General features: G+C 40.3%; 2 protein-coding genes across 7 annotated transcripts; both read right to left on the bottom strand.

Annotated features, from left to right (window-relative positions):
* Positions 1–4,245: 4,245 nt before the first annotated feature.
* On the bottom strand, positions 4,246–15,195 carry LOC116220523 (patr class I histocompatibility antigen, A-5 alpha chain-like). 5 transcript variants are annotated; one of them, XR_004163711.2, is made up of 6 exons: positions 13,666–15,195; positions 9,649–9,909; positions 6,640–6,915; positions 5,973–6,266; positions 5,252–5,436; positions 4,246–4,930 (listed from the first exon to the last, which is right to left on the bottom strand). XR_004163711.2 is itself a non-coding variant. In XM_031567798.2 (4 exons), the coding sequence occupies exons 1-4, from the start codon at positions 13,709–13,711 to the stop codon at positions 5,941–5,943; spliced, it is 909 nt and encodes a 302-aa protein (XP_031423658.1). In that variant the 5' UTR covers positions 13,712–15,195; the 3' UTR covers positions 5,476–5,940. The 5 variants fall into 5 exon arrangements, 1 of the variants encoding a protein (XP_031423658.1); XR_004163712.2 differs by having other exon boundaries at positions 6,640–6,912; XR_004163714.2 differs by lacking the exon at positions 9,649–9,909.
* On the bottom strand, positions 15,195–23,449 carry LOC105907495 (major histocompatibility complex class I-related gene protein-like). 2 transcript variants are annotated; one of them, XM_031567796.2, is made up of 7 exons: positions 23,274–23,449; positions 20,153–20,413; positions 18,741–19,019; positions 18,020–18,301; positions 17,498–17,596; positions 17,352–17,369; positions 15,195–17,015 (listed from the first exon to the last, which is right to left on the bottom strand). In XM_031567796.2, exons 1-7 carry the CDS (start codon positions 23,317–23,319, stop codon positions 16,960–16,962), a joined length of 1,041 nt encoding a protein of 346 aa, XP_031423656.1. In that variant the 5' UTR covers positions 23,320–23,449; the 3' UTR covers positions 15,195–16,959. The 2 variants fall into 2 exon arrangements, with proteins under 2 accessions (XP_031423656.1, XP_031423657.1); XM_031567797.2 differs by lacking the exon at positions 23,274–23,449 and adding an exon at positions 21,480–21,741.
* Positions 23,450–23,524: the final 75 nt, after the last annotated feature.

Here is a 23,524-nt window from a genome sequence, read left to right as displayed (position 1 = left end):
TCACAATGATGTTGCTTATTGTGTTGTGCAGCTGCCGTTTCTTTTAATTAGGACCGCTCACTTTCAGAACTCTGCTGGGGGGGGGGGGGCGGGTCTGTGGCAGAGCTTTTGTGTTTCGTTGGCGTTTACTGGATTACCGGACGTCTGTTGAACGAGATCCGAAGTTGATTGGTTCCCTACTGCGTTGGAGTGGAGGCCGGTGAGATCCCCCGTCTTCTGCGTTCGTGGGTTGCCAGGAAAGAGCTGACCTGAGTCGTTCGTTTGACTGAATGAATATTGACTGAGAGCTAGATTCGTCTGCTCTCGGTTCAATGGTGAGTGTGCCTTGTCCACTAATAAGCTGAGGAATTACGGTTAGCACCATACAAAGTAGAGCTTCACGGACTATCACAAGTAGCTATTTTCTTTGGGTTGATTTACTTTTGGTTGATATTATTACCTTTTCGTGTGTTGGTTATTTTACTTTCTGTTTGCTGTGAGTGTGTATTGCTACTTGTGGAGATACTGGCGATTTCTCTCTCGCTGTGTGCGTGCGAGTGTGCGTGATTGACAGACCAACGTGAGCAGCTGTGGTGCGGTGGTGGATGCTGACGGACTTTGCTTGCGGACTTTTGGATACGGCGGACTCTTGGACATTGTAGACTGTGGTTCCTTCGGCAGTGGCCTACGGCCTGATTCATATGGACTTGTGTTGTATTTATATTTTAGTGCTTGTAATAAATTGTATATTTTTGTATCAGAAACAGAAGTCTGGGTGAATCTGTAGTGCAAACAAAGAACCTAAACACTAAACATTAAACACTAAACTTTAAACTAGAGGCCCATCTCTATAAACTGGGTGGCGTAGTCGGTCTACACTGCCGTCCTCCCGTCACAAAAGCATCACAGGAGTGAGAGATGAGAGGCGCGCCACCAGAATGGGCAGGGCAACCTCCATGCCGGGATTGGCCTTGTTGTCTCTCCCCTCTGCTCAGCCCCTAGGCCCACCCAAGACGGTCAGGGGCAGAGCGGGTGTGTACCCTACGTGTGTATGTGCTAAGGAACTTTTAGTTAAGGTTAGGCTTAGTTGACGCAATTACTTATGGCTATAGGATGCACTAAAGAGGAATGTCTTTAGTCTCAATTTGAATATAGGTAGGGTGTCTGCATCTCGAATGGAGGCAGGGAGATTTTTCCAGAGGAGGGGGGCTCGGTAGCTAAAGGCTCTGCCTCCTATTGTGGTTTTTGATGTTCTTGGAATTACGAGAAGGCCTGCACTCTGGGAACGGAGCGGCCTTTGAGGGCAATAGGGGACAACTAATTCCTTAAGGTAGTTTGGAGCCAGGTCGTTTAGGGCTTTATATGTTAGCAGGAGTACTTTGAAATCAATTCTACTTTTGACAGGGAGCCAATGCAGAGAGGCAAGTACAGGTGAGATGTGTTCATATTTTTTAGTTCTGGTGTGTGTACTGGCAGCAGCGTTCTGTATAAATTGGAGGCTCTTTATTGAGTTCATGCTGCATCCGGACAGGAGAGCATTGCAGTAATCTAGTCGGGATGTAATAAATGTTGGATTAGTTTTTCTGCATCTTCGAGGGATAGGACTTTTCTAATTTTGGCAATATTGCGTAAATGAAAAAAATGATGTCTGAGATCTGTTTTATGTGTAAGTCAAGTAGGAGGTCTTGGTTGATAGTTACACCAAGGTTTTTGATGCTAGTATTGGGTGTTGGGAAGCCATCGAGTGTGGGTAGATGGCTAGATAGTGTCATTCTCAATTGATCGGGGCCTATAAGCATAACTTCAGTTTTATCAGAGTTGAGGAGCAGGAAGTTGTTAGTCATCCAATATTTTACATCTTGCAGGCAAGTTTCTATCTTGGGTAGATGTACAATTTCATCAGGTTTCATGGATAGGTAGAGTTGGGTGTCATCAGCATAGCAGTGGAAGTTAATGCCATGTTTCCTTATGACAGCACGTAAGGGTAGCATGTAGAGGGAAAAGAGCAATGAAGCATACTATAGACAAGATTCACACACCTAACACCTTCTAAGTGCTCTGTCATTTAAATTACAGGACACAGCGAACAAACAAAGCCGCTAAGGCAGCCGCAGATCAAAAAGGGGGAGGGTAGAAGTGTCATGAATAGTATGTCAAAATAACACAACAGTTATTATCCAAGGGACCACGGCAAAATCTGGAACGATTGCCCGACCCCTCCCAAGGAACTTTGACAAAGGCTCAAATGAGAAAGGCATATCTTAGCATATCAGGAAATTGTCGAAGGCAGAAAGACCCCATGTGGAGCAACGATCTTTAAGGTCCAGACAGTCCACCCTGGCCTTTAATATAGACAAAGCACGACACAATACAGGGAGAAGACCATAGGAGGCGAAGAACTGAAGCATCACCATCACTATCAACACTCACACACACACACACACACACTGAAGTCTATCAACATGATGAACACACACACAGACACACACTTAACTGTGTCATAGTCAACCCACATTCCTAATAAGTTCATGTTACACCTCAGTACCCAGAAAGGAAATGTTTTAGGATGTTGTAAAACTGTTATGTATCTCCCATGATCTGTGATCTTCTGTACCATCTTACAAGGCCTCGCAAACACAGCAGGATAGGCTAAGATAGCTTACTGGATAAGACTATGTTAAAGAAAGTATTAGTATATTTTATCATGAATGTTTTAGCTAAAAGGTTAGTTCAAAATGTTGTGTGTAAAGTGTGTGTAGGTTGGATTTTGGAAAACACTTAGTGAGCCGAGAATGTGAAACCAGATGCCTCACGTGATGTTTTTCTGACAGAAGGAGAAAGCGGGTTGTAAAATAACTCGTTGCTAGGCAGAAGTAGAATTCAGCTGAAATGCACTAATCCTAAGTGTATCCCAGCATCCTGACTGTCATACTGTGTAAACATTGTGTTTGAATAAAAGGACTTGTTTTTAGCATGGCACGTCAGACAGACTTAAGGTGTCTGTCTCCGTCGGGGCCCTGTTCGTAAACAGTCCAGTTCACGTACATGCTGGGTGGTGTCTTTAATCTGCTAACTAACTGTTTAGGGTATTTCCCCTGACAGACTATTGTTCAATCCTAACACTTTAATTTGGTTTAAGTTCATCTTAGAGTTATCATGTGAGTCTTTAGGTTTGTTCTTTGTTCTCACTGTTTTAATTTAATTTCCCTGATGGTTACCATGTACATATTACTTCTGTTTATACCTGGATGTTTTCACGGCTGAGAAGAGGATCGGTAAGGAATTTGGTCCCAAATATTCTCAGAGGTTTCCCACCAAATTGGCTTAACGGGTGGTTTACTCTGAGAAAACCATGGGTTTCGCCTTTCCTCATGAGGGTATTACATCTTCAGGGGAGACAGACTGGACAAACCACTCATTTAAGCAAATAGTTTACTCTGATCTTATGTCAAAGACAGAAAGTCTTGGAAAGGGGGACTGAAGGAATCAGAATTGAAAGTTCAGTGTTTATAATGATATACCATATTCAATAATTCAATACATCTTATATCTAGTTATAACTATTGCTGTTATTTGGACTTAGGCTAGAATATAAGCATTTCTGGGTGAATATACTTATGATGGTTTGACCTGAGTGAGGAGTGAGGTGTGATAAGTGGTCCCACTCCCTTCCTCTTGGTCAAGTCAAAGTGCCTTGATGGACCTGGGCCTCATGAATAGGGTGACACCCCTTATACGCAGAGTATATATATAACATAAATGTTCCAATGGCTTAGTTAGAAGATTCTTAGGTTGAGCTCTGCTGAGTGAACTGGGTCTGTCTCCCTTGGTGGCCACCATTGTACAAGATTAAACCTGTTTCCTGGACTGATCATATCAAGGACTGGGTCTCCAAATATATATATTTAATATAATATTTATATTTGCGCTCCTAAATAACACCTTTAATATCATTCCACAAGTAGTTCAGTTAATTAACCTAGCGGAAACTTAATTGAATCGATAATGGGTCATAATCGGAAAATAAATCATAAATCAGCAGGTATCTTCTGTCCAGAAAAAAAAAGATCACTTCAGCAGCATTTGGGATTGCTGAGCTATCAGATGATATTTATGATCAGCTGTGTGTCAAAGACAAAGGTTTCAGTAAGTATTCTGTGGCTCTGGACGAGAGCACTGACATTAAAGTCCAGGATCCTAATGCTCAGCTCGCCATTTTTGTCTGTGGTTGTCAGGTTTGAAATAAGAGCACAGTCGCAGATGCAGTTTAAACTTCAATTCTTTGGTCTTTAATAACTGAGAAATAACCAACAGAGAATATACTCTTTTCAGAAAGGCAATAAACAAATAGCTTCACACTTAAGTAACTTAGAATTCCAATGGATTCAGTCCATTCAGAAATAAATCAGAACAGTCCAATAATCAAGGGTCACAAGGCAGTCCAGGATCAGAGCACAAACATCAAAACAGTGTAGCACAGGTTTCCAAGTGGACAAGGCAAGGGAAAGATCAAAAGACAGGCAGGGTTCGATACCGTGAGTGAGAGAGAGAGAGTCCCGGCAAACAATCCAAATCGTAATCCGTAATTCATAGTCTGGGTATCCAGATCCAGAGTATCCACTTCCAAGAGGCAAACAAGTGTTTCAAGACAAAGGGCTAATAGCATGAGAACATGAATGAGCAATGACAAACAGCTTTCTGTTGCTTTTAAAGATGGCGCCTCACTTCTTCGTGAGTCTGGTCGAGCCGGCCTCACGGCGCCTCCTTTGTGCCCTCTGCTGTCTTGGAGGGCACGCTGTGTCTTGGATCGTGACAGTGGTGTTAACAACCAGTTCGAAGTGACAGAGGAATTACTTTGTGTAAAAACAATGCAAGGCCGTACCACAGCTGAGGATGGATTTGAGCAACTGTGTGACACAATCGAGCATGCTGGTCTGCCATTGAAGTCGCTCTGAGGAATAACAACAGACGGCGCACCATCAATGATCAGTAGGACAAACGGACTGGTAGCTCTAGTGCAGAAAAAATTGGTGGAGGTAGGTGCAGACAGGGTAATTACTTTGCACTGCATTATCCATCAGCAGATACTGTGCAGCAAATGCATGAAGTTTTAGAATGTGATGTCTGTCATTGTCAAATGCATAAATTACATCAGATCCAGGGTCACTACATAAAGCAAGGCATGATGTTTTTTTTGGATTATAAATATCAGACACAGAGCATTTTACATAATTGTGGAAATTGCATAATTGATGACATAAAGGCAACTCACCTTTCTACTTCTTTATCCAAAACACGGCCCTAATCGCTAATCCAATAAGAGCAATCAAGGCAACAACTATAATACTAGCTGCAAAAGCAAATCCAAGAACAAAAAAAAGAGGAAGGTTTCGTGTAGGAAAAAAAAATCAAGATGTGTATTCATACATCCTGTAATAATGGCGACAGGAATTTTTCCTATAGGAAAGAAAAGTCAGATATACCAAAGTATAAGACATCAGTCTTATACCAAAAAATTTAATTTTCACCTAGTGAGCTCTGTTCATGCTATGATTCTATTGTTTTTTACGTAAATGCCTCAAGACCTACAATAATGATACAATCATTATGTATTTATCATCTATTTGTTTGTGGTACTTTTATGTACTTGTTGACAATCTGGAAAAATAAAAAGTACAAAATAATAATACAAAATATAATATAGTTAATATTGGGAAACACTGTTAATTTATCATGGCCGCAGACATAGATCAATACTGTATGTTCAAAAGCAAGACTACTCACTGTTCCTTAAAGTTCCTCAGATATGTCATTATAAAAATAAAAAATGTTTCACCTTGTGACCTCTGTTTCATGCTATGACTGTATAATAGCACAATTAAACAGAATATAGTATTAGAGTAGGCTATGAAAATGATATGAGTGGTTTTAAAATGTTAAAACAAAGTTTTCAGTGTCCTCTCAGTAGCTGATGAGTCTCTGAACAATCTTACCTTCTTCCTCAGTCAGGGTGATGAGTGTTGGCAGGGTCTTCCTGATGAGTCCACTTGCGTGTTCCACCTCACAGATGTACAGACTTCTCTCTCTCTCCTCAGGTGACACTGTGAGCTCAGCTCTCTTCTGGAAGGTTCCATCCCCATTGGGCAGCGTCTCTCCCACATGCACATCCTTCTGCATCTCCTCTCCATCTCTCCTCCAGATGATCTTCACCGTAGCTGGATAGAACCCTGTGGCGTGGCACACCACTGTAGAAGATGACATCTGGATCAGAGACACTTCAGGGGGGACTAAAGGAAGAAGGAAAGGAGATTAAGAGAAAGAAACAAAACCATTTAAAGACATAGCAGACATGAACAATGGGAGCAGTTATGCATTGTCAAGTACAAAGAGAAGAGGCTCATGTTTTAACTTTCAGCGTGACAAGTAATGTCTTCTTTTAGCTGTTAGCATGTCAAGTAATGTCTTCTTTTAACTCTCAGCATGTCAAGTAATGTCTACGTCCACCCAAATAAACAATCTCAATTAGTCTAAAAGTATGTCAGAAACAACACATGGCAAGACCTTTAAACATGATGGTGTTCGACCTCATGAAAAAACATCACAGGAATGCAGCCTGCTGTAGGGCCTCTGCTGTTATCAGTGTTGTGTGAGCTGCCGTACCTTTCCATCCGAGAGAACTGCTCCCGTACTGAACATACTTCTTCAGCCAATCACGGCAATCTTGGGTGAAGTACTGTTTCCTGCCATTAAAGTCGTAGCGGTCCCATTTCTCTTTGCTCCAGACTGCTTGTTCTTTCACAGCCACCCATCTCATGTTTTTCAGATCCAGTGAGATGAAGTCCTCTCCATCATAACTATACTCCTCATAGCCACTGGTGATGTCGCTCTCATCATCCCACTCACAGCCATAATGTCTCTGGAGAACATGCACTCCTTCTAGACGAAAGGAAATAAGCAAAAGTAAATTTATTTGAAGTGTAATGTTTACATTAATGCGTGTCTGTTAAAGTTACATAAAAGAATACATAAAATTGTAGGGCTCATAGACAAAAATGGTGAGCCTTTTCTTCATTTTTGGAACTTGCTGTGAAAAACAGATGTACACTGAAGACACACTAGGTAAGGCAACAGAGCATTATCTAGTGTTCAATACTGCTGTTTCATCTAACTCTTGCCATACTCAATTTCAAAGGATCTTTTTGGGGATTAAAAAGGGCTTGGGCGCAGTAATGAAAGGCGGGGAAATTTATCAGGAAAAGTACTGTATGTATTTACCATGTGATAATAAATACTGCAAATGTTATATTTGAGCTGCTTGAAAAAATAGGAAAAATCTTTCCTAATTCTTCAAATATTCCAAAAGATCATGAAATCAAATTATGAAAATTATAACGTTCATATTTGTCCCACAGATCCATTTAATTGAACAACAACCATCCTCTGGTGAGTTGCATAGATTTGTAACAATTATGATATATTGGCTGGAAAAATACAAACAAACAAACCATGTGTCTGTACTCATACTAGATGCAGAGTTTGTCTGTTCTGTCCACGCCACTAATGTAAATATTGTAATCTTTTACACAAAGTGGTTTTCTCACAGTCCCAAAACCCTACGCTTTTTTACAGTGCCCTCCACAATTATTGGCACCTTTAGTGAATATGGGCTAAACAGGCTATGAAAAAATGTGTCTTTGCTGTTTATCCTCTTGGTCTTTCACTCAAAATATTCAGAAAAATCTTACCTTTTCATTGAAGTAAAATTATTGAAGGAATTATTTTTTTTTTTACATTAAATAAAATATTTTTCTCCAACACCCTAGAAAATCTTATAATTAAAATCTAACTGAAGTATATTACCAGTCATGTTTTACATTTTTAAGTTCACCTGTTTGATTAGGAACTCATGGTAGTGGTCAACCATGACTTCCTGTTTCACTAGGGTATAAATATAAGGTGACACAGGCCAAATACCCTTTCATCAAGTCATTCATCAAGATGGGAAAGACAAAAGAACAGTGTCGAAGTGCGGCAAAAAGTTGTTGAGCTGCAGAAATCCGGAAAAGGATTTAAGAAAATATCTAAACAGTTGAAAATACCCATTTCCACAATCAGGGCAATAGTTAAGAAGTTCAAAGTGACAGGAGATGTAAGGAATCAGCCTGGAAGAGGACCTGTCTGTAAATTGACCCCACGCACCATGAGGAGGATGGTTCGAGTGGCAAAGGAATCTCCAAGGATCACAGCTGGAGAATTACAGAGGTTAGTTGAGTCTTGGGGTCAGAAAGTCTCAAAAACCACCATTAGACGCCACCTACATCACCACAAGTTGTTTGGGAGGGTTGCCAGAAAAAAAGCCTCTGCTGTCAATCAACAACAAACTACAGCGCCTACAGTTTGTCAAATGTAAGTCAGACTTTCAATGGGACCGAGTTAAATGGTCAGATGAGACCAAAATAAAGCTTTTTGGCAACAAACATCAAAGGTGACTTTGGCGTAGATGGAAAGATAGCCATACAGAAAAGCACCTCATACCCATTGTGAAGTATGGTGGCGGATCTTTGATGTTGTGGGGCTTTTTTTCTTCCAAAAGCCCTGGACATCTTGTTAGGATATGTGGTATCATGGACTCCGTCAAATACCAACTGATATTAAATGAAAACCTAACAGCCCCCCTCCAGGAAGCTTAAAATGGGCCGTGGTTGGACCTTCCAGAAGGACAATGATCCGAAGCACACCTCAAAATCAACACACAAATGGTTCACTGACCACAGAATAAAGGTTTTGCCATGGCCTTCACAGTCCCCCGACCTAAACCCCATAGAAAATCTGTGGGATGAGCTGAAGCTGAGTCTACAAGCGTTGACCTCAGTATCAAGGCACTGGAGAGATACTGCATGTAGGAATGGTCTCAGATCCCGTGCCATGTGTTCACCAACCTCATCACCCATTATAGGAGAAGACTCAGAGCTGTTATCTTGGCAAAGGGAGGCTGCACAAAACATTAAATTAAGGGGTGCCAATAATTGTGGCACACCTGTTTTTGAGAATAATATTTATTTAATGTCAACATTTTTTTTTTCTTTCAATAATTTTACTTCAATGAAAAGGTAAGATTTTTGTGAATATTTTGAGTGAAAGACCAAGAGGATAAATAATAAAGACTTTTATTCGCATCTCATTTTGCTCATCTTTACTAAAGGGTGCCAATAATTGTGGAGGGCACTGTATATGATTGCAGTGCCATGCTCTGTTGACAAAACATTGCGCTGCTCCAGACACCGTCATACTGGCCAAAAAACTAAAGCCAATGGGAGAGGTGCTCTCTTGCTATATGGATCTGCCTATTAAACATCTTTGATACAGCTCTGCCAACTACAACTTGTTGCTTTCGCTACAGTGACTATAACCTCTTGAGGTTCAAAATGATGTTATGAGAGAGGACAGGTAGCAGCTAGCTGGTTAGCACGCAAACTACAGTACACTTTACATATTCTATTGATATTTTAGTTAATGTTTTAAACTAAAAATTACAACATGAGACATCACTGCATGTTATGTAGACTATATGGAAGGGCAAACCATTAAACTGGTATTCTGAAACAAAAGAAACTGATGCTAAGTGTCATCTACAGTCCAGTCTCACCCAGACATGATCGGTAAACTCACCCTCAGTCTGTTTAAAGCATTCCTTTAAAATCCCAATGCCCTCTTTGAGGGCCCCCGCAGCGGTCCTAGCCAGCCTGGTCTCTGATTCCCAGTACTCCTGATCCAGATTCTCCTTCATCCATGCCTGCCTGGGAACACAATTTCGTGTGTTGCTGTCATACTGACTGACGACCAGACCATCAACCTTTCCAACTGCAAAAAACTCTGGGAAGTTTGAGATTCCTGATGTGGCCGTGTAGAAGTACTGCAGGGAATGGATTACTGAAAGGTACAGATCACAGAAAGACAACACTAAATTATGAGGAAAATCTGCAAGATGAAGGAATGCTGTGGAGTAAGAAGATTTATTTATATCTTGATACAAATGGTTTTTATTTTATAAGGCCTTAGGTTACCCCATACCAAACTGATTTTCACAAAACTAAGCGTCACAAAATAACTCATTTTGAGGTTTATCATAAAAAAATGAATAATTATGACTGAATGAAGTTCTCAAAAGAAAAAGAAAAACATCACTTCACCTGCGAGGCTAGATCAGCCTCATCATACCAGACACCACCGGTAAACAGTGAGTCAGGAGGAGGTGCAACAGTATGGAACATGGCTGTCAGACGTGTAGGCCTGTATTTGGCCAATAAAAGACTCTTGGCTTTTAAATTAAGTTGATAGCAGGTGAATGAATATCCAAGACAAAAGTGATTGACTGGGCAGGCTAAAGGCTGTTTCTTCCTTTCAAAAAATATTTTTCCCTAGCTTAAACCATCTGCTCTCTGCATACATCGGATGGTGCAGCAGATTCAATTGACTGTAAGGCAGCTTTCTATTGGTGGGTGACGCTCAATGGCAACACTGGACGCCCGGTGGCTGCTGTGTAGCTTCTCAGTTAGACGGGAACTGTTCCACTTCCATCATATTGCCACAGCTTGTAAAGTGTTATCATCCTTTATTGCAGTATATTTTCTGGCCTATTCGCGCCACAAACCAGGAGTAATAGTATGGAGAGTATGAACGTATGGGAAATATTTGGACTGTCGTTTAGGTACATGTTCACGCAAATGTACAAGCTTTCCTGTAAATTTAAGACTTCAATCGCATACGTTTGTGAGATTTTTTGTGACTAATGTCAAAATATTATCCCCTTCCCCCAGCTCTGTCATTTCTTCCCCACCTACAATGGCCCAAATACGCCATCATATTAACATAATTCAGAAAATACAGACAATACTTTTCTAAAGAGAAAGCAAACGTTGCCAAGTTAGAGGCAAACTGATGTTTACATAATGTAAATACAGCCTACAATGGGTTACAATGTACACATAATATGCAATTGCTAAAATAATGTCAATTAGTTGATTATATATATATATATTAATTAATGACATAATGAATGAATTTCTTACATAGCCCAGACACGGAAACTGCCGTGAAAGCTGTCAGTTATGTAATGTTGCTGGTATGATGTTAACATGACAATCAAAACATAAAAATACCAATACTCGTATAATGGGGCTTTGAGGGGCCCGCATGGTTGACTGATTGGTCAGTGCCAACGGTGTAGTCAAATGCAGTAAAATGTGCCGGATTACAGTACAGTAGAATATTTATTACAGTAAACTGTCTCATCAGCACGTATTTGTGGATTAACTGCTGGAAGCAGCAACAAGAGGTAATGTGCCAAACAGAGCACAGTGAAAGCCCTAGGCTATATGGCATGACAGTTAAACTGGATCACCTGTATTCATGTGTGGATTAAACTTGACGAGTCCTAAACGTTTATGGTAAGTGTTTTATTGCTAGTCACCAGCTGAACTAACCTGTTACCTAACTGTAGGTTAACGTAACTTGTCATGGTCTCAACTACATTATGGAACAGTGTTTTTTCTACTGGAAAAGAAGGGAAATGTTATGTTTTGGCACAGCCTACATGCAAAGTTTTGACTGTAACGTTAGTAAACGACACAAACGTTTGTAAAACTTTTTGCAGTAATCTCTCTCCACGAGTTCTGTGACATCTAGGAATCCCCGTGCACTTGCATTGACAGGTCATGGAGATGTTTGTACAGTCGGACCTGCGACTAGTGTCAACAACTCGTTCATCATTTTGCATATGCGCCAGCTTAGTGACAGGGTATAGAAATTGGGAGGTGCACGACCAGCTGAAAGGCCACCAGAGTGCACCGCAAGGACGGGAACAACAGGCATTTCCCTTCACTGCTCTAACCGGTTAAACTTGTAACCGAAATGAAAGACAAGAGCTAACCCCGCCTTGCACTCGCAACGCAGGCAGTTACATTTTTTACTTGATTTACGTTCTTACTCTCATTTATAGCATGGATAGTGTTTACGATAATATTGAGAGTAAGCAGGTCCCCTTTGATCGTCGCTTTAAATGGAATTAAACAGAAAAAAAGTCACCGGCACATGAGATGGGTAGATAGACAAGAATCAAAACAGCCTGCATTGCTCTCTTTTAACTAGGCCTATAGGTAGAAAAGGTGTTTAACCCAACTATATTTACATTTCCCGAACGACACACCTGCATGGAGGTGTGACTAGACGCCAAGATGGGCGCTTAATGTTCTGATTCAATCGCTCATCTTGCCCATTGCTCTGCGGGTGGTAGGTAGAAGTTACGGCATGCCCCACCCCATCACTCCGTAACATCCACCTTCGGTAAGGTGTGCACTGCCCTGCTATTGTTTCTGACATCTGTGACAGTGTAAACAGCCGAGTGATCCTTTTCCAAATTGAAAGTCATCAGATCTACCTAAGGGGCAGCATGGAGCAGGATAGGCTGAATGGGCTGGCTATCCTGTCCATTGAAAAAGAATATCGTGCATTTCCATTTTTATGTTTGAAAGGCATCGTTCGGCTTGCAGGTGTGCTGTGCCTCTGGTTGTGCTCAGCCAGTCTGTCGGTCTTGAAGTTCAGATTTTGCGCCTAAACTATATCGTATCGTCTCGTCACATGATCAAATAGAGACTTGACATTGGACAACAAGATATATATACCCCAAAAAACATTGCATATCTGTATATGACAATTATAGAAAATAAGAAATTACTCATTTAATTGAATATTTTTTGCATTTGTTTCCATAGTTTATAATAAGTATATTATTGTTAGATTATTGAGTTATAGATTGCTACTGACTATTTCCCTCCCTCAAAATAATGAAAACCATGACAGAGATAGGTTTGCCATTTTAAGGGCATATATTGCATAAGGTTCTCTTCTGGATTATTCAAATTCATCTTTGATCACGGGCGTGTTTACATGGCGACGCTGTGAGACCATCACTTCCGAGAAACACTAGGCTGTGAAAGAACCAAAGAAACGCAACACAAATAAGTGACGAGGTAAAATCACGGACGATTTTGGAATCCCTGCCGGACGCATTTTTTAGGTCTCAGAAAAAGGACTGTCTGAGCGAAAGAGGGCGTCTGTTCACCCTACGATTAGTTTGACGAAGTGCAGAGACAATTCGCCAAGCAAGTCACATGGCTATGTGATTTTAGGAAACCGAGCATCACCAAATGGCAGACTGTGCTACAGACAGGTTCTTCTCAAAACTGAAACTGTCAACACTTCCTGCGAAACGAGTCACGTTATATCTATAGGTTTTCAAGGGGAAACATAAAACTCCAAGAGAAAGTTTTAAGGCGACATGTAAACGAGAAATCTCGTTTTTAAATCGGTATTAGAAACAAGCTAAATTAAACCATATTCATAGCTAACTAACAATACTAACATAAGGTATACTAACAAAATAAATATATAGGTATACTAACAAAAGGTAAAACGGTATACTAACAAAAGGTAAAACGTTAGGTTACATTTTTAACTTAATTTACGCTCTAACGATTACATAGCTCAGATAGTGTTTAAGATAATATTGAGAGTAAACAGGTTGAGATCAAGCCCTTTGATCGTTGCTTTTGTAAGTAAAACGTTTCACCTTTTTCCGCCTTTAGACATCCGCATTAAATTCAATTAAATTAAATCAGACAAACTCACCAGCAGATGATAAAGGTAGAAAGATAAGAATCACAACTGCCTGCATTGCTCTCTTTTAACTAAACCTATAGGTAGAAAAAGTGTCCAGCCTAACTTAATCCTACATTCGGCTTGTCATAACGTGTACGCTCTCTCTCCTTCTCAACCTCAACTAACCTACAGAACATAACGGAAATAACACCAATGAAACACCCATGACAAAAACATTTTGCGTCACTTAGAGCAGTGTTTCCCAAAATGGGGTACACAAAGGGACGTAGGGGGTACGCAGGGGGAAACAATGTTTTGCATTTTCAAAGTGAAGCAGCCTATTACATTTTCAAACTGACCTACAAATAGACATACCATCTTACATGGTCTAAATAGCCAAGTCGCAATAGCGACTTAGCTAGCTGGAGATTGAATGTCTGATTAATTACATTTAGTGATATGTGATGTAATGTTTTGTATGGCATAAAAAAGCAAAACCTGGAATTAATTTGAATGCAATATTACTATTGCAGTGCATTACTGCATATTACATTTAAATTATGGGGATTACATAAATGAAAAAAAAAAAAAAAACAGGAACTGGACCTTGCTGCAGAATTTATATCCTGGATAGTATCTCTGATTTCATGATTCCTGTGATACGGAGAACCCAGAAGGACTGCGGTTGTCAAAGATCAGTCGTTCCTTTTTATGTCTTTTCCTCAGCAATGGTTTCTTCCTTGGCCTTCGCCCATAAGGCCCTGTTTGGTTTAGTGTGCGGCGTATGATACTTGTTGAAACCATGACCCCAGACTGTCCCAGGTTGGCCTTTAGGTCTTTGGATGTTTGACGTGGTGTTTTTTCCACCATTCGCACCAACCTTTGAAGACTTCCCCCCACGTCCAGGGAGGTTCTTGACAGTTCCATGCTTGGCAAACTTCTTAACATTACGCACTGTTGAAACAGGGACACCAAGGTCTTTGGATATGGCCTTATATCCTTTGGAGGTCTTGTGTAAGCTAATAATAGCCCTTCTGATGTCCTCAGACAGCTCCTTTGTCTTCACCATTGTGACAAAGGAACAGGGAATAACAGGTGGCTTTTTAAAACACGGGAGTCATCATTCATTGGCTAATTCATGTCACATGGGCACAGACAATTTATCACAGGTGATTCTCATTTGTGATTTACCACAGGTGAGTCATAATGAGTTTCCATACTGATTTACAGAAAAGGGTGCCAATGTTAGTGACACAGCAAGCTTTCAGTTTTCTATTCCCCCCCCCCCCATTGTTTATTGTTTTAAATTGTTGTTTATCATTTGCTCTTTTGTATCAAACACAAATTCTCTATAGAAAAAAGTTGTTTCACTAGATTCATTTTTTTCAGGAGATATTCCACATTATGTACTTAAACTTCATGGGTGCCAATAATGGTGAGCAGGACTGTATATTTGCCCCACCAAAGGCCAAATTCCAGGCCCTTCAAAACAAAACATTTGTAACGTTTCAACAAACAGCCCTTTGCTTGTGGCACCGAGGACACAGAAACACTAGGGCAGGGTTACTATAAAAATGTATTCAGATACAATAACTAAATTACATGTTAAAAATTGTATTCAGTAACCTTATCCAAGCATTACAATATCAAAAGTAATGTAACTTGATTACTTTCCGTTACTTTTTGATTACCTCTATGCCAAATGTGCAAATGAAGACAACAGAATAAGAATAAGAATCAATAAGAAAAAATGAAATGAGGAAAACAAGTTTTAAGAATTAAACCTGCCCTATTCAGCCAATAGACATATGATGGAATTGCACAACACCACAGTTTACAAAAATAAAATCAGCTTCTTTTACAAGAAAGAAAATATGTTCTTTTCTGGTTACCACACAGATTTAGAACATCCACAGTATTTTTTACTGTCAAAGAGAAGAAAACCTTAAAGTAAATACTGACAGTAGGCCTGCAGGTTCCTAATTAAATTGTAGTGTGCCCCTACAGAGTAGTACAGTATAGTATAGTAGTATAACAAATTCTATTTTTATCAAAAAAGAACTTGTTTCCATCCGCTGTTAGAACTTAAATCAGGAGATCTGTATTAGCGCCTTTAGGCCCAAAAACATAACACACATATGTTGCACATATTCTGTCAGTGTTGTTCAACATGGGTATGGGTTATCAGATGATCAGTGTTCCTCAACATAAAGTCCTTAGAAAAAAATATTTGAAGTCCCAAACGTGAACCCAGTGCCCTGACAGGCCGCAGTGTCGGCCTGCTTCCTCTATTTCTTTTAGTAATCAAGAAAAATGCATTGCAACGTAAAAAAAACAGGAACAAAAAGGAATACCGCACACTCCCGGGTTGTAGGACGATTCCTTTCAACTTGCAGAGTGTACCTATTTAAAGCAACAGCAACTCCAATGTGCAGGCCTAGGTGATCGCTAATTTTTTCCCAACAGTTTTTTTATCTGGGATATGGTACTCGAATCATATGGTCACATACAATATATCCAGCATTCATATGGAAGGTGCCAGAGAGCCTTTAACTGACTTTTCTCAGCACCTATGACAAGACACATCACTCAATATTTATGTGAACATCACAGTAGTATAGTTTACAAATGCTGTTTGAATGTTTTTTACGTGATAGTTGCGGTAACAGCGTGCATTTAATTTATATGTAGCCAAACTTGCTTTGTTAATAAACAGATGTTACACTTCACGCTGAAACTTCAATTAAACGGCCCTGAATATATTTTGGTCAGGGGCTTGTGTTTTATCCCCACACGATCATCCCAGTTATCAAAGTGACCCCTTTTTCATTATGTTAGTGCGGCAAGCAATACTAACAGGTAAGCTAACCAACTTTAACCTCAGCTAACTGGATGTCTGTAGGCTATATACGTTAGCAGTGTTGGTCTTGCCTGTAAATTTACAGGCATAAGGTGCACTGCACTGTTATGTTTTTCCCACTTTCAGCTTTGAAGACCAAATAGTGTCGATATTTCCAATCCAGGGAAAGCATTTTTTTCCATCATATGGACTTGTAGGTTTCTCTGTTGTCTTCCTGTGAAGTGTTGTAGTAATTTAAAAATCTATTTGAAATGTATCTATTTGTAATCCTGTTAATAATCCCAATTTTTGCTAAAAACATCTGTAATCTAATTAGGTATTTTTCTCCGGTTACCTTTTTTTGTATCCTAACTAACGTAACGCCGTTCTATGTATTCCGTTACTCCCCAAGCCTGCACTAGGGATTGCCCTGCCAGTGTTGGGATTGCCATGCCAGTGTTGGGATTGCCCTGCCAGTGTTGGGATTACCATGCCAGTGTCTTTGTAGTTCCAATGAAGGTATCAGATTCCATGTTAGACACTGATGAAGAAAAAAACATACGTTAAATAAAGATGATTGACACTATGAACTAAAATGCACATTGCACACTAAAAATTACAATTCCGCACTTTACTTTCTCCTCTCTTCTCTGCTTTAACTAAAAATTGACAAAAGCTTACATATCTAATATTCGGATAGGCATGCATTATAAAGATGAAAATGGACATGAATTTGTACATATAATAGTCACTACATAAAGCAAGGCATCACATGTTTATTCAGATTATGAATATCTGAAAGTAGCAAGTACACAAAGAGCAGTGTCTAGAATTGAAAGTATTTCAGATTTTTAAAAGGTGTGACAAATGTACTCACATTTTGCCTTCTTGTAGTCTGTCAAGACAAAAAGATGGAGAATGTTTACATTAACACACTAAAGCATCATCAATGACAGAAGGCAGACACAGAGCATTTTACATAATTGTGGAAATTGCATAAATTATGACATAAAGGCAACTCACCTCTCTTCTTCTTCTTCATCATAACCACGGCAACCACTACTCCAATAAGAACAACAGCTGCAATCACACATCCAGCAATAATGGATACAAGAGTGTTTCCTGTAGGAGAAAACCCGTCAGATATAACAGAGTATAACACATCAGTCAAAAAAATGAAATTTTCACCTTGTCTGTTCCTGCTATAATTGTATTGTTTTTACCGTAAATGCCTTTAGACCTACAATAATGCTACAATCATTATGCATTCATTATCTATTTGTTTGCGGTACTTTTATGTACTTGTTGACAGTCTGGAAAAATACAAAATACAAAATGAACAGTTAATATTGGGAACCACTGTTTATTTATCATGCCGTCAGACATATATCATTACTGTATGTTCAAAAATAAATGTTCACCTTGTGACCTCTGTTCATGCTATGACTGTATTATAGTACAACTATACATAATAGTATAGTATTAGAGTAGGCTATAAGTGTATAAATGTCAACAGTTATAGCTAATGAGTCTGAACAATCTTACCGTCTTCCTCAGTCAGGGTGATGAGTGTTGGTTCTCCACTCATGTGTTCCACCTCACAGGTGTACTGACTTCTCTTTCTCTCCTCAGGTGACACCTTGATCTCAGCTCTCTTCTGGAAGGTTCCATCCCCATTGGGCAGCGTCTCTCCAATAGTCACATCCTCCTGGATCTTCCATCCATCTCTCCTCCAGGTGATCTTCACTCTATCTGGATAGGACCCTGTGGCGTGGCACACCACTGTAGAAGATGACTTCTTCTGGAACAGAGACACTTCAGGAGCGACTGAAGGAAGAAGGGGAGGAGATTAAGATCAAAATAAAACTATTTAAAGACATAGCAGACATGAACAATGGGAGCAGATATGCATTGTCAAGTACAAAGAGAAGAGGCACAGAGAGGGCTCATCTTTCAGCAAGTCAGGTAATGTCTTCTTTTAACTCTCAGCATGTCAAGTAATGTCTTCTTTTAACTCTCAGCAAGTCAAGTAATGTCTTCTTTTAACTCTCAGCAAGTCAAGTAATGTCGTCTTTTAACTTTCAGCATGTCAAGTAACGTCTACAGCCACCCAAATAAACAATCTAAATTAGTCCCAAAGTATGTCAGAAACAACACACGGCAAGACCTTTAAACATGATGTTTTTTCATGAGGTCCTACACCATCACAGGAATGCAGCCCGCTGTAGGAACTCTGCTGTTATCAGTGTTGTGTGAGCTGCCGTACCTGTCCTGTTGCGAGAACTGCTCCCGTACTGAACATACTTCTTCAGCCAATCACGGCAATCCTGGGTGAAGTACCGTTTTCTGCCATGATAAATGGACTCGTGGGTGTTCCAATTGTCTTTGGTCAGGACTGCTTGTGGTTGATGAGCCACCCATCTCATGTTGTTCAGCTCCAGTGAGAAGAAGTCCTCTCCATCATAACCATACTGCTCATTGCCACTGGTGACGTCACTCTCATCATCCCACTCACAGCCATACATTCTCTGTAGAACATGCGCTCCTTATAGACAAAAGTAAAAAAAATGTAAGTGTAATGTTTAGTTACATGAATGCATATCTGTTAAAGTTACATAAAATAATACATAAAAATGTAGGGCTCATAGACAAGCATGGGGATCTTTCTACAGATGTACACTGAAGACACGCTACGTAAGGCCACAGAGCAACATCTAGTGTTCAATACTGCTGTTACATCTGAAATTTGCCATGCTTAATCTCAAATTTTCTTTTCGGGGATTGAAAAGGCCTGGGGTGCAGTAATGAAAGGCAGGAAATTTACCAGGAAAAGTGATGTGTGTATTTACCATGTGATAATAAACACCGCAAATGTTATATTTGAGCTGCTTGAAAAAAATAGAAAAAATCTTTCAGAATCTACAAATATTCCAAAAGAATGTGAAATCAAATTATGAAAATAATAACATTAATATATATTTGGCCGACAGATCCATTTCAATGAACAACAACCGTCTAGTGATTTGTATAGATTTGTAAAAATGAACAACTATTGTAACATATTGGCTGAAAAAAAACACCCATGTGTCCGTACTTATACTAGATGCAGAGCTGGTCTGCTCTGTCCACACCACATGTGTAAATATTGTAATCTTTCACACAAAGTGGTCCTCACAGTCCTAAAACCTTACTCTTTTTGATATGATTGCAATGCCATGCTCTGTTGACAAAACATTGCGCTGCTCCAGACACTGTCATAATGTCAAAAAAACTGAAGCCAATAGGAGAGGCGCTCTATTGCTATACGGCTCCGCCTATTAAACTTCTTTGATACAACTCTGCCAACTCCAGCTTGTTGCTTTCGCTACAGTGACTATGACCTTTTGAGGTTCAAAGTGATGTTATGAGAGAGGACAGGTAGCGGCTAGCTGGTTAGCATGCTAACTATAGTAGATATCTTTGTCACACTGTGCATTTCCATCTTTTACATATTCTATTGATATTTTACTTTAATATTTTAAACTAAATGTACAACATGAGACACCATTGAATGTTATGTAGACTAGGTGGAAGGGCAAACCATTAAACTGGTATTCTGAAACAAAAGAAACTAAGTGCTTAAGTGCTGTGTCCCCTATAGTCCAGACAGTCTCACCCAGACATGATCTGTAAACTCACCCTCAGTCCGATTAAAGCGTCTTTTTAAAATCCCCATGTCCTCCTTGAGGGCCTTCTCAGCTTTCCTGGCCTGCTCGGTCTCTGATTTCCAGTAGTCCTGATCCAGATTCTCCTTCATCCATGCCTGCCTGGGAACCCCAATCCGTGTGTTGCTGTCATACTGACTGATGGCCAGACCATCAACCATTCCAACTGCTACAAACTCTGGGAAGTTTGAGATTCCTGATGTGGCCGTGTAGAAGTACCGCAGGGAATGGATTACTGAAAGGTACAGATCACAGAGAGACGACAGTAAATTACGGGGGAAATCTGCAAGACAACGGAATGCTGTGGAGTGAAGTTTTATTTCTATCCTAAAGCAAATGGTTGATGCAATTATAGGTCATAGGCTACACCCTACTGTTTCTTCCTGATCCAAAATAGTTTACCCTGGCCACAATATTATCCCCTCCCCCAGCTCTGTCATTTTCTCCCCAGCTACAGTGGCCCTAATACGCCATCGTATTGACATAATTCCGAAAACAAAGCACAGTGAAATAGTCTAGGCTATATGGCATTACAGTTAAACTGGATCACCTGTATTCATGTGTGGATTAAACTTGACGAGTCCTAAAGTTTTCTGGTAAGTGTTTTATTGCTAGTCACCAGCTGAACTAACCTGTTACCCAACTGTAGGTTGACGTAACTAGTTATGGTCTCAATGCATTATGGAACAGCGTTTTTTTCTACTGGAAACGGAGGGAAAAGTATTTTTTTTTGCACAGCCTACATGCTAAGTTTTGACTGCAATGTAAGTAAACCACACAAACGTTTGTACAACTGTTGCAGTGCTCTCTCTCCACTGGTTCTGTGCCATCTAGGAGTACCTATGTACTTGCATTGAGGGGTCATGGAGATGGTTGTTCAGACGGACCTGCGACACGTGTCTCCAAACTCGATCATTTTACGCGCCAGCCGCGTGACAGGGCATAGAAATTGGGAGGTGCATGACCAACCGAGATGACACCAAAGTGCACCGCGCGTGCGCAAGGACGGGAACAACAGGTTTCATTTCATGTGAAATGAGTCTCCAGATATAACTTCCTTCACTGCCTGCTCTAACCGGTTAAACATGGCGCCGAAACGAAAAACAAGAGCTAACCCAGCCTCGCACTCCCAACGCAGGCAGTTACATTTTTAACTTGATTTACGTTTTCACTCTCTCATCTATAGCATGGATAGTGTTTACGATAATATTGAGAGTAAGCAGGTCCCCATTTGATCGTCGCTTTTGGTTTAAGTAACACTTTTCTCCGCATTAAATGGAATGAAACAGAAAAAAACTCACCGGCAGATGAGAAGGGCATATACACAAGCATTAAAACAGCCTGCATTGCTCTCTTTTAACTAGACCTATAGGTAGAAAAGTTAATTTCCTACATTTGGCATTGTACGCCCTCTGTCTCAACCTCCTTCTGTATTGTAAACAGTCACCTAGCATACGGAAACTATATTTACATTTCCTGAACGACACACCTGAAATGGAGGTGTGACTAGACACCAAGATGGCGATTTAACAACCTGTTGAATAGGGGCACGGCAGCTTGAATGATAGCAGCTGTGCAGGAAACGTTGCTATGTCCCTGTTGTAGGGGTTATCCGCTCGTAAGCGATGATGAGCTATATGACAAGGCAAAACGTCAGTCTGACCACTACAACAGGGACATAGCAATAATCATTCAGGGCCTGTTTTAGAGCAGAGATTGCAATGTGCAAGATGCTGATTGTGGATTATCACTCCGTAACATCCACCTTCGGTGAGGTGTGCACTGCCCTGCTATTGTTTCTGACATTCCCTGTGTCCCAGTCTGTGTTGTCCAGGCAGTCACGCAGCTCCTCCACAGCTTCTCTGTTGCTCCAGTTTTTAGATCTCCACACAGCAGGTTTAGAACGTTTCTGTCCGTAAGCCAGGATCAGATGAATAAGAGCATGGTCGGATAGACCCAGAGCAGCGCGTAAAACTGCATGATAAGCCCTGCTGATGGTGCTGTAGCAGTGGTCCAAAGTATTCTCCTCCCTGGTCGGGCATTTGACTAACTGTTTGTATTTGGGAAGTTCGTGAGTTAGGTTGCCCTTATTAAAGTATCCAATGACAATAACAGGAGAATACGTATTTGTCTGTCTCCCTGCTCTCTCTCTCCTTCCTTTGAAGAAGAAATATGAAAAAATGTGAAACATATGAAGCATATTTTTGAATTCTTAGAATATATTAATAATTTGTTCAATTGTTGTCTAGAGTGTTATTTTTAAAGGAACCCCGGCTATTCAGACCAAGGCTGTTATAAAACGGGTTTGACCCATAAGCTGACCTTGCCACACAGACTCCATCTATGACCCCATTTACACCTGCCATTAAAATGTGTTTTGGTTGATCCGACTGGAATCAGATAGTGCTTGACCACATGAAAGTACAGGTGTAAATCCACCCAAGACGCATTGAGGGTGGATTGTGATCCCATCGTCCAAACCACCCCTGGATGCGATCAGGGACGCGTTGTGAAAACATTGAACAGAAGTGTGAATGCAATGCAAATGCGTTCAATCCGCATATAAAAAACTACGTTGGCAGAAATACGTAATCGCGCAAGACTGTTCCAAACCAGCGAGGTAGGCAGCTGGCAGCCATTAGCCATGACCACCTTTTTCTATTCTTCTTCTTCATCTATAATTTATTTGTTCCCTGTTGTATTTTGTAGACCCTCGCAAACGCTTCCACCAAGCAAGTAGGCAAGGGTCACATGCAGCCTATGCGATTTTAAGGAGCCCGAGCGTCACTAAATGGGAGGCAGACTGTGCAGCGGTGGGTTTCTTTTTCTCAAAACTGAAACTGTCCACACTTCCTGTGAAACGAAACTTTATATCTGTAGAAACTTTATAAACTTCAAGAGGAAGTTTTAAGGCGACATGTAAGCTAATAGAAATCTCGTTTTTAGATCGGTATTAGAAACAAGCCAAACGATAACATATGGATATTGTTTAAGATAATATCGAGATCGTTGCTCTTTGTGTAAGCAAAACGTTTCACCTTTTTCCGCCTTTAGGGACATCCGCATTAAATGAAATAAGACAGACAAATACTCACAGGTAGATGATAATGGTAGACAGACAACAATCAAAACAGCCTGCATTGCTCTCTTTTACCTACGCCCTTAGGTAGTGTAATGTTTTTTTTATCTGGTAAACATCGAGCAGTTCAGTGTTTGAAGCAGGAGCGGTCACACTGTCTGTTAGACCAGAAGCCAATAGTGAAATGAATTCTAATTGGCCAGGGCAGCCACTGCCACACACACGAAATGGTAGGCGGAGTAAGGACATTTAACTAATTTGTACTGT

This window comes from Clupea harengus, chromosome 5, assembly GCF_900700415.2.
Source record: "Clupea harengus chromosome 5, Ch_v2.0.2, whole genome shotgun sequence".
Classification (NCBI taxonomy): domain Eukaryota; kingdom Metazoa; phylum Chordata; class Actinopteri; order Clupeiformes; family Clupeidae; genus Clupea; species Clupea harengus.
This window is presented reverse-complemented; position numbering and strand designations above follow the sequence as displayed.

What these genes read in the sequence shown, in the direction of transcription:
- LOC105907495 (XM_031567796.2), bottom strand. Translation starts at nt 23,319, where the DNA reads ATGCAGGCTGTTTTGATTGTTGTCTGTCTACCATTATCATCTACCT. An exon ending in ACGCTTTAATCGGACTGAGG is followed by an intron (nt 19,020 to 20,152) that starts GTGAGTTTACAG and finishes TTTGTCTATAAG; the next exon opens with GAGCGCATGTTCTACAGAGA. An exon ending in CAGTTCTCGCAACAGGACAG is followed by an intron (nt 18,302 to 18,740) that starts GTACGGCAGCTC and finishes TTCTTCCTTCAG; the next exon opens with TCGCTCCTGAAGTGTCTCTG.
- LOC116220523 (XM_031567798.2), bottom strand. Translation starts at nt 13,711, where the DNA reads ATGCAGGCAGTTGTGATTCTTATCTTTCTACCTTTATCATCTGCTG. An exon ending in TCTACCTTTATCATCTGCTG is followed by an intron (nt 9,910 to 13,665) that starts GTGAGTTTGTCT and finishes TGTACCTTTCAG; the next exon opens with TAATCCATTCCCTGCAGTAC. An exon ending in CAGTTCTCTCGGATGGAAAG is followed by an intron (nt 6,267 to 6,639) that starts GTACGGCAGCTC and finishes TTCTTCCTTTAG; the next exon opens with TCCCCCCTGAAGTGTCTCTG.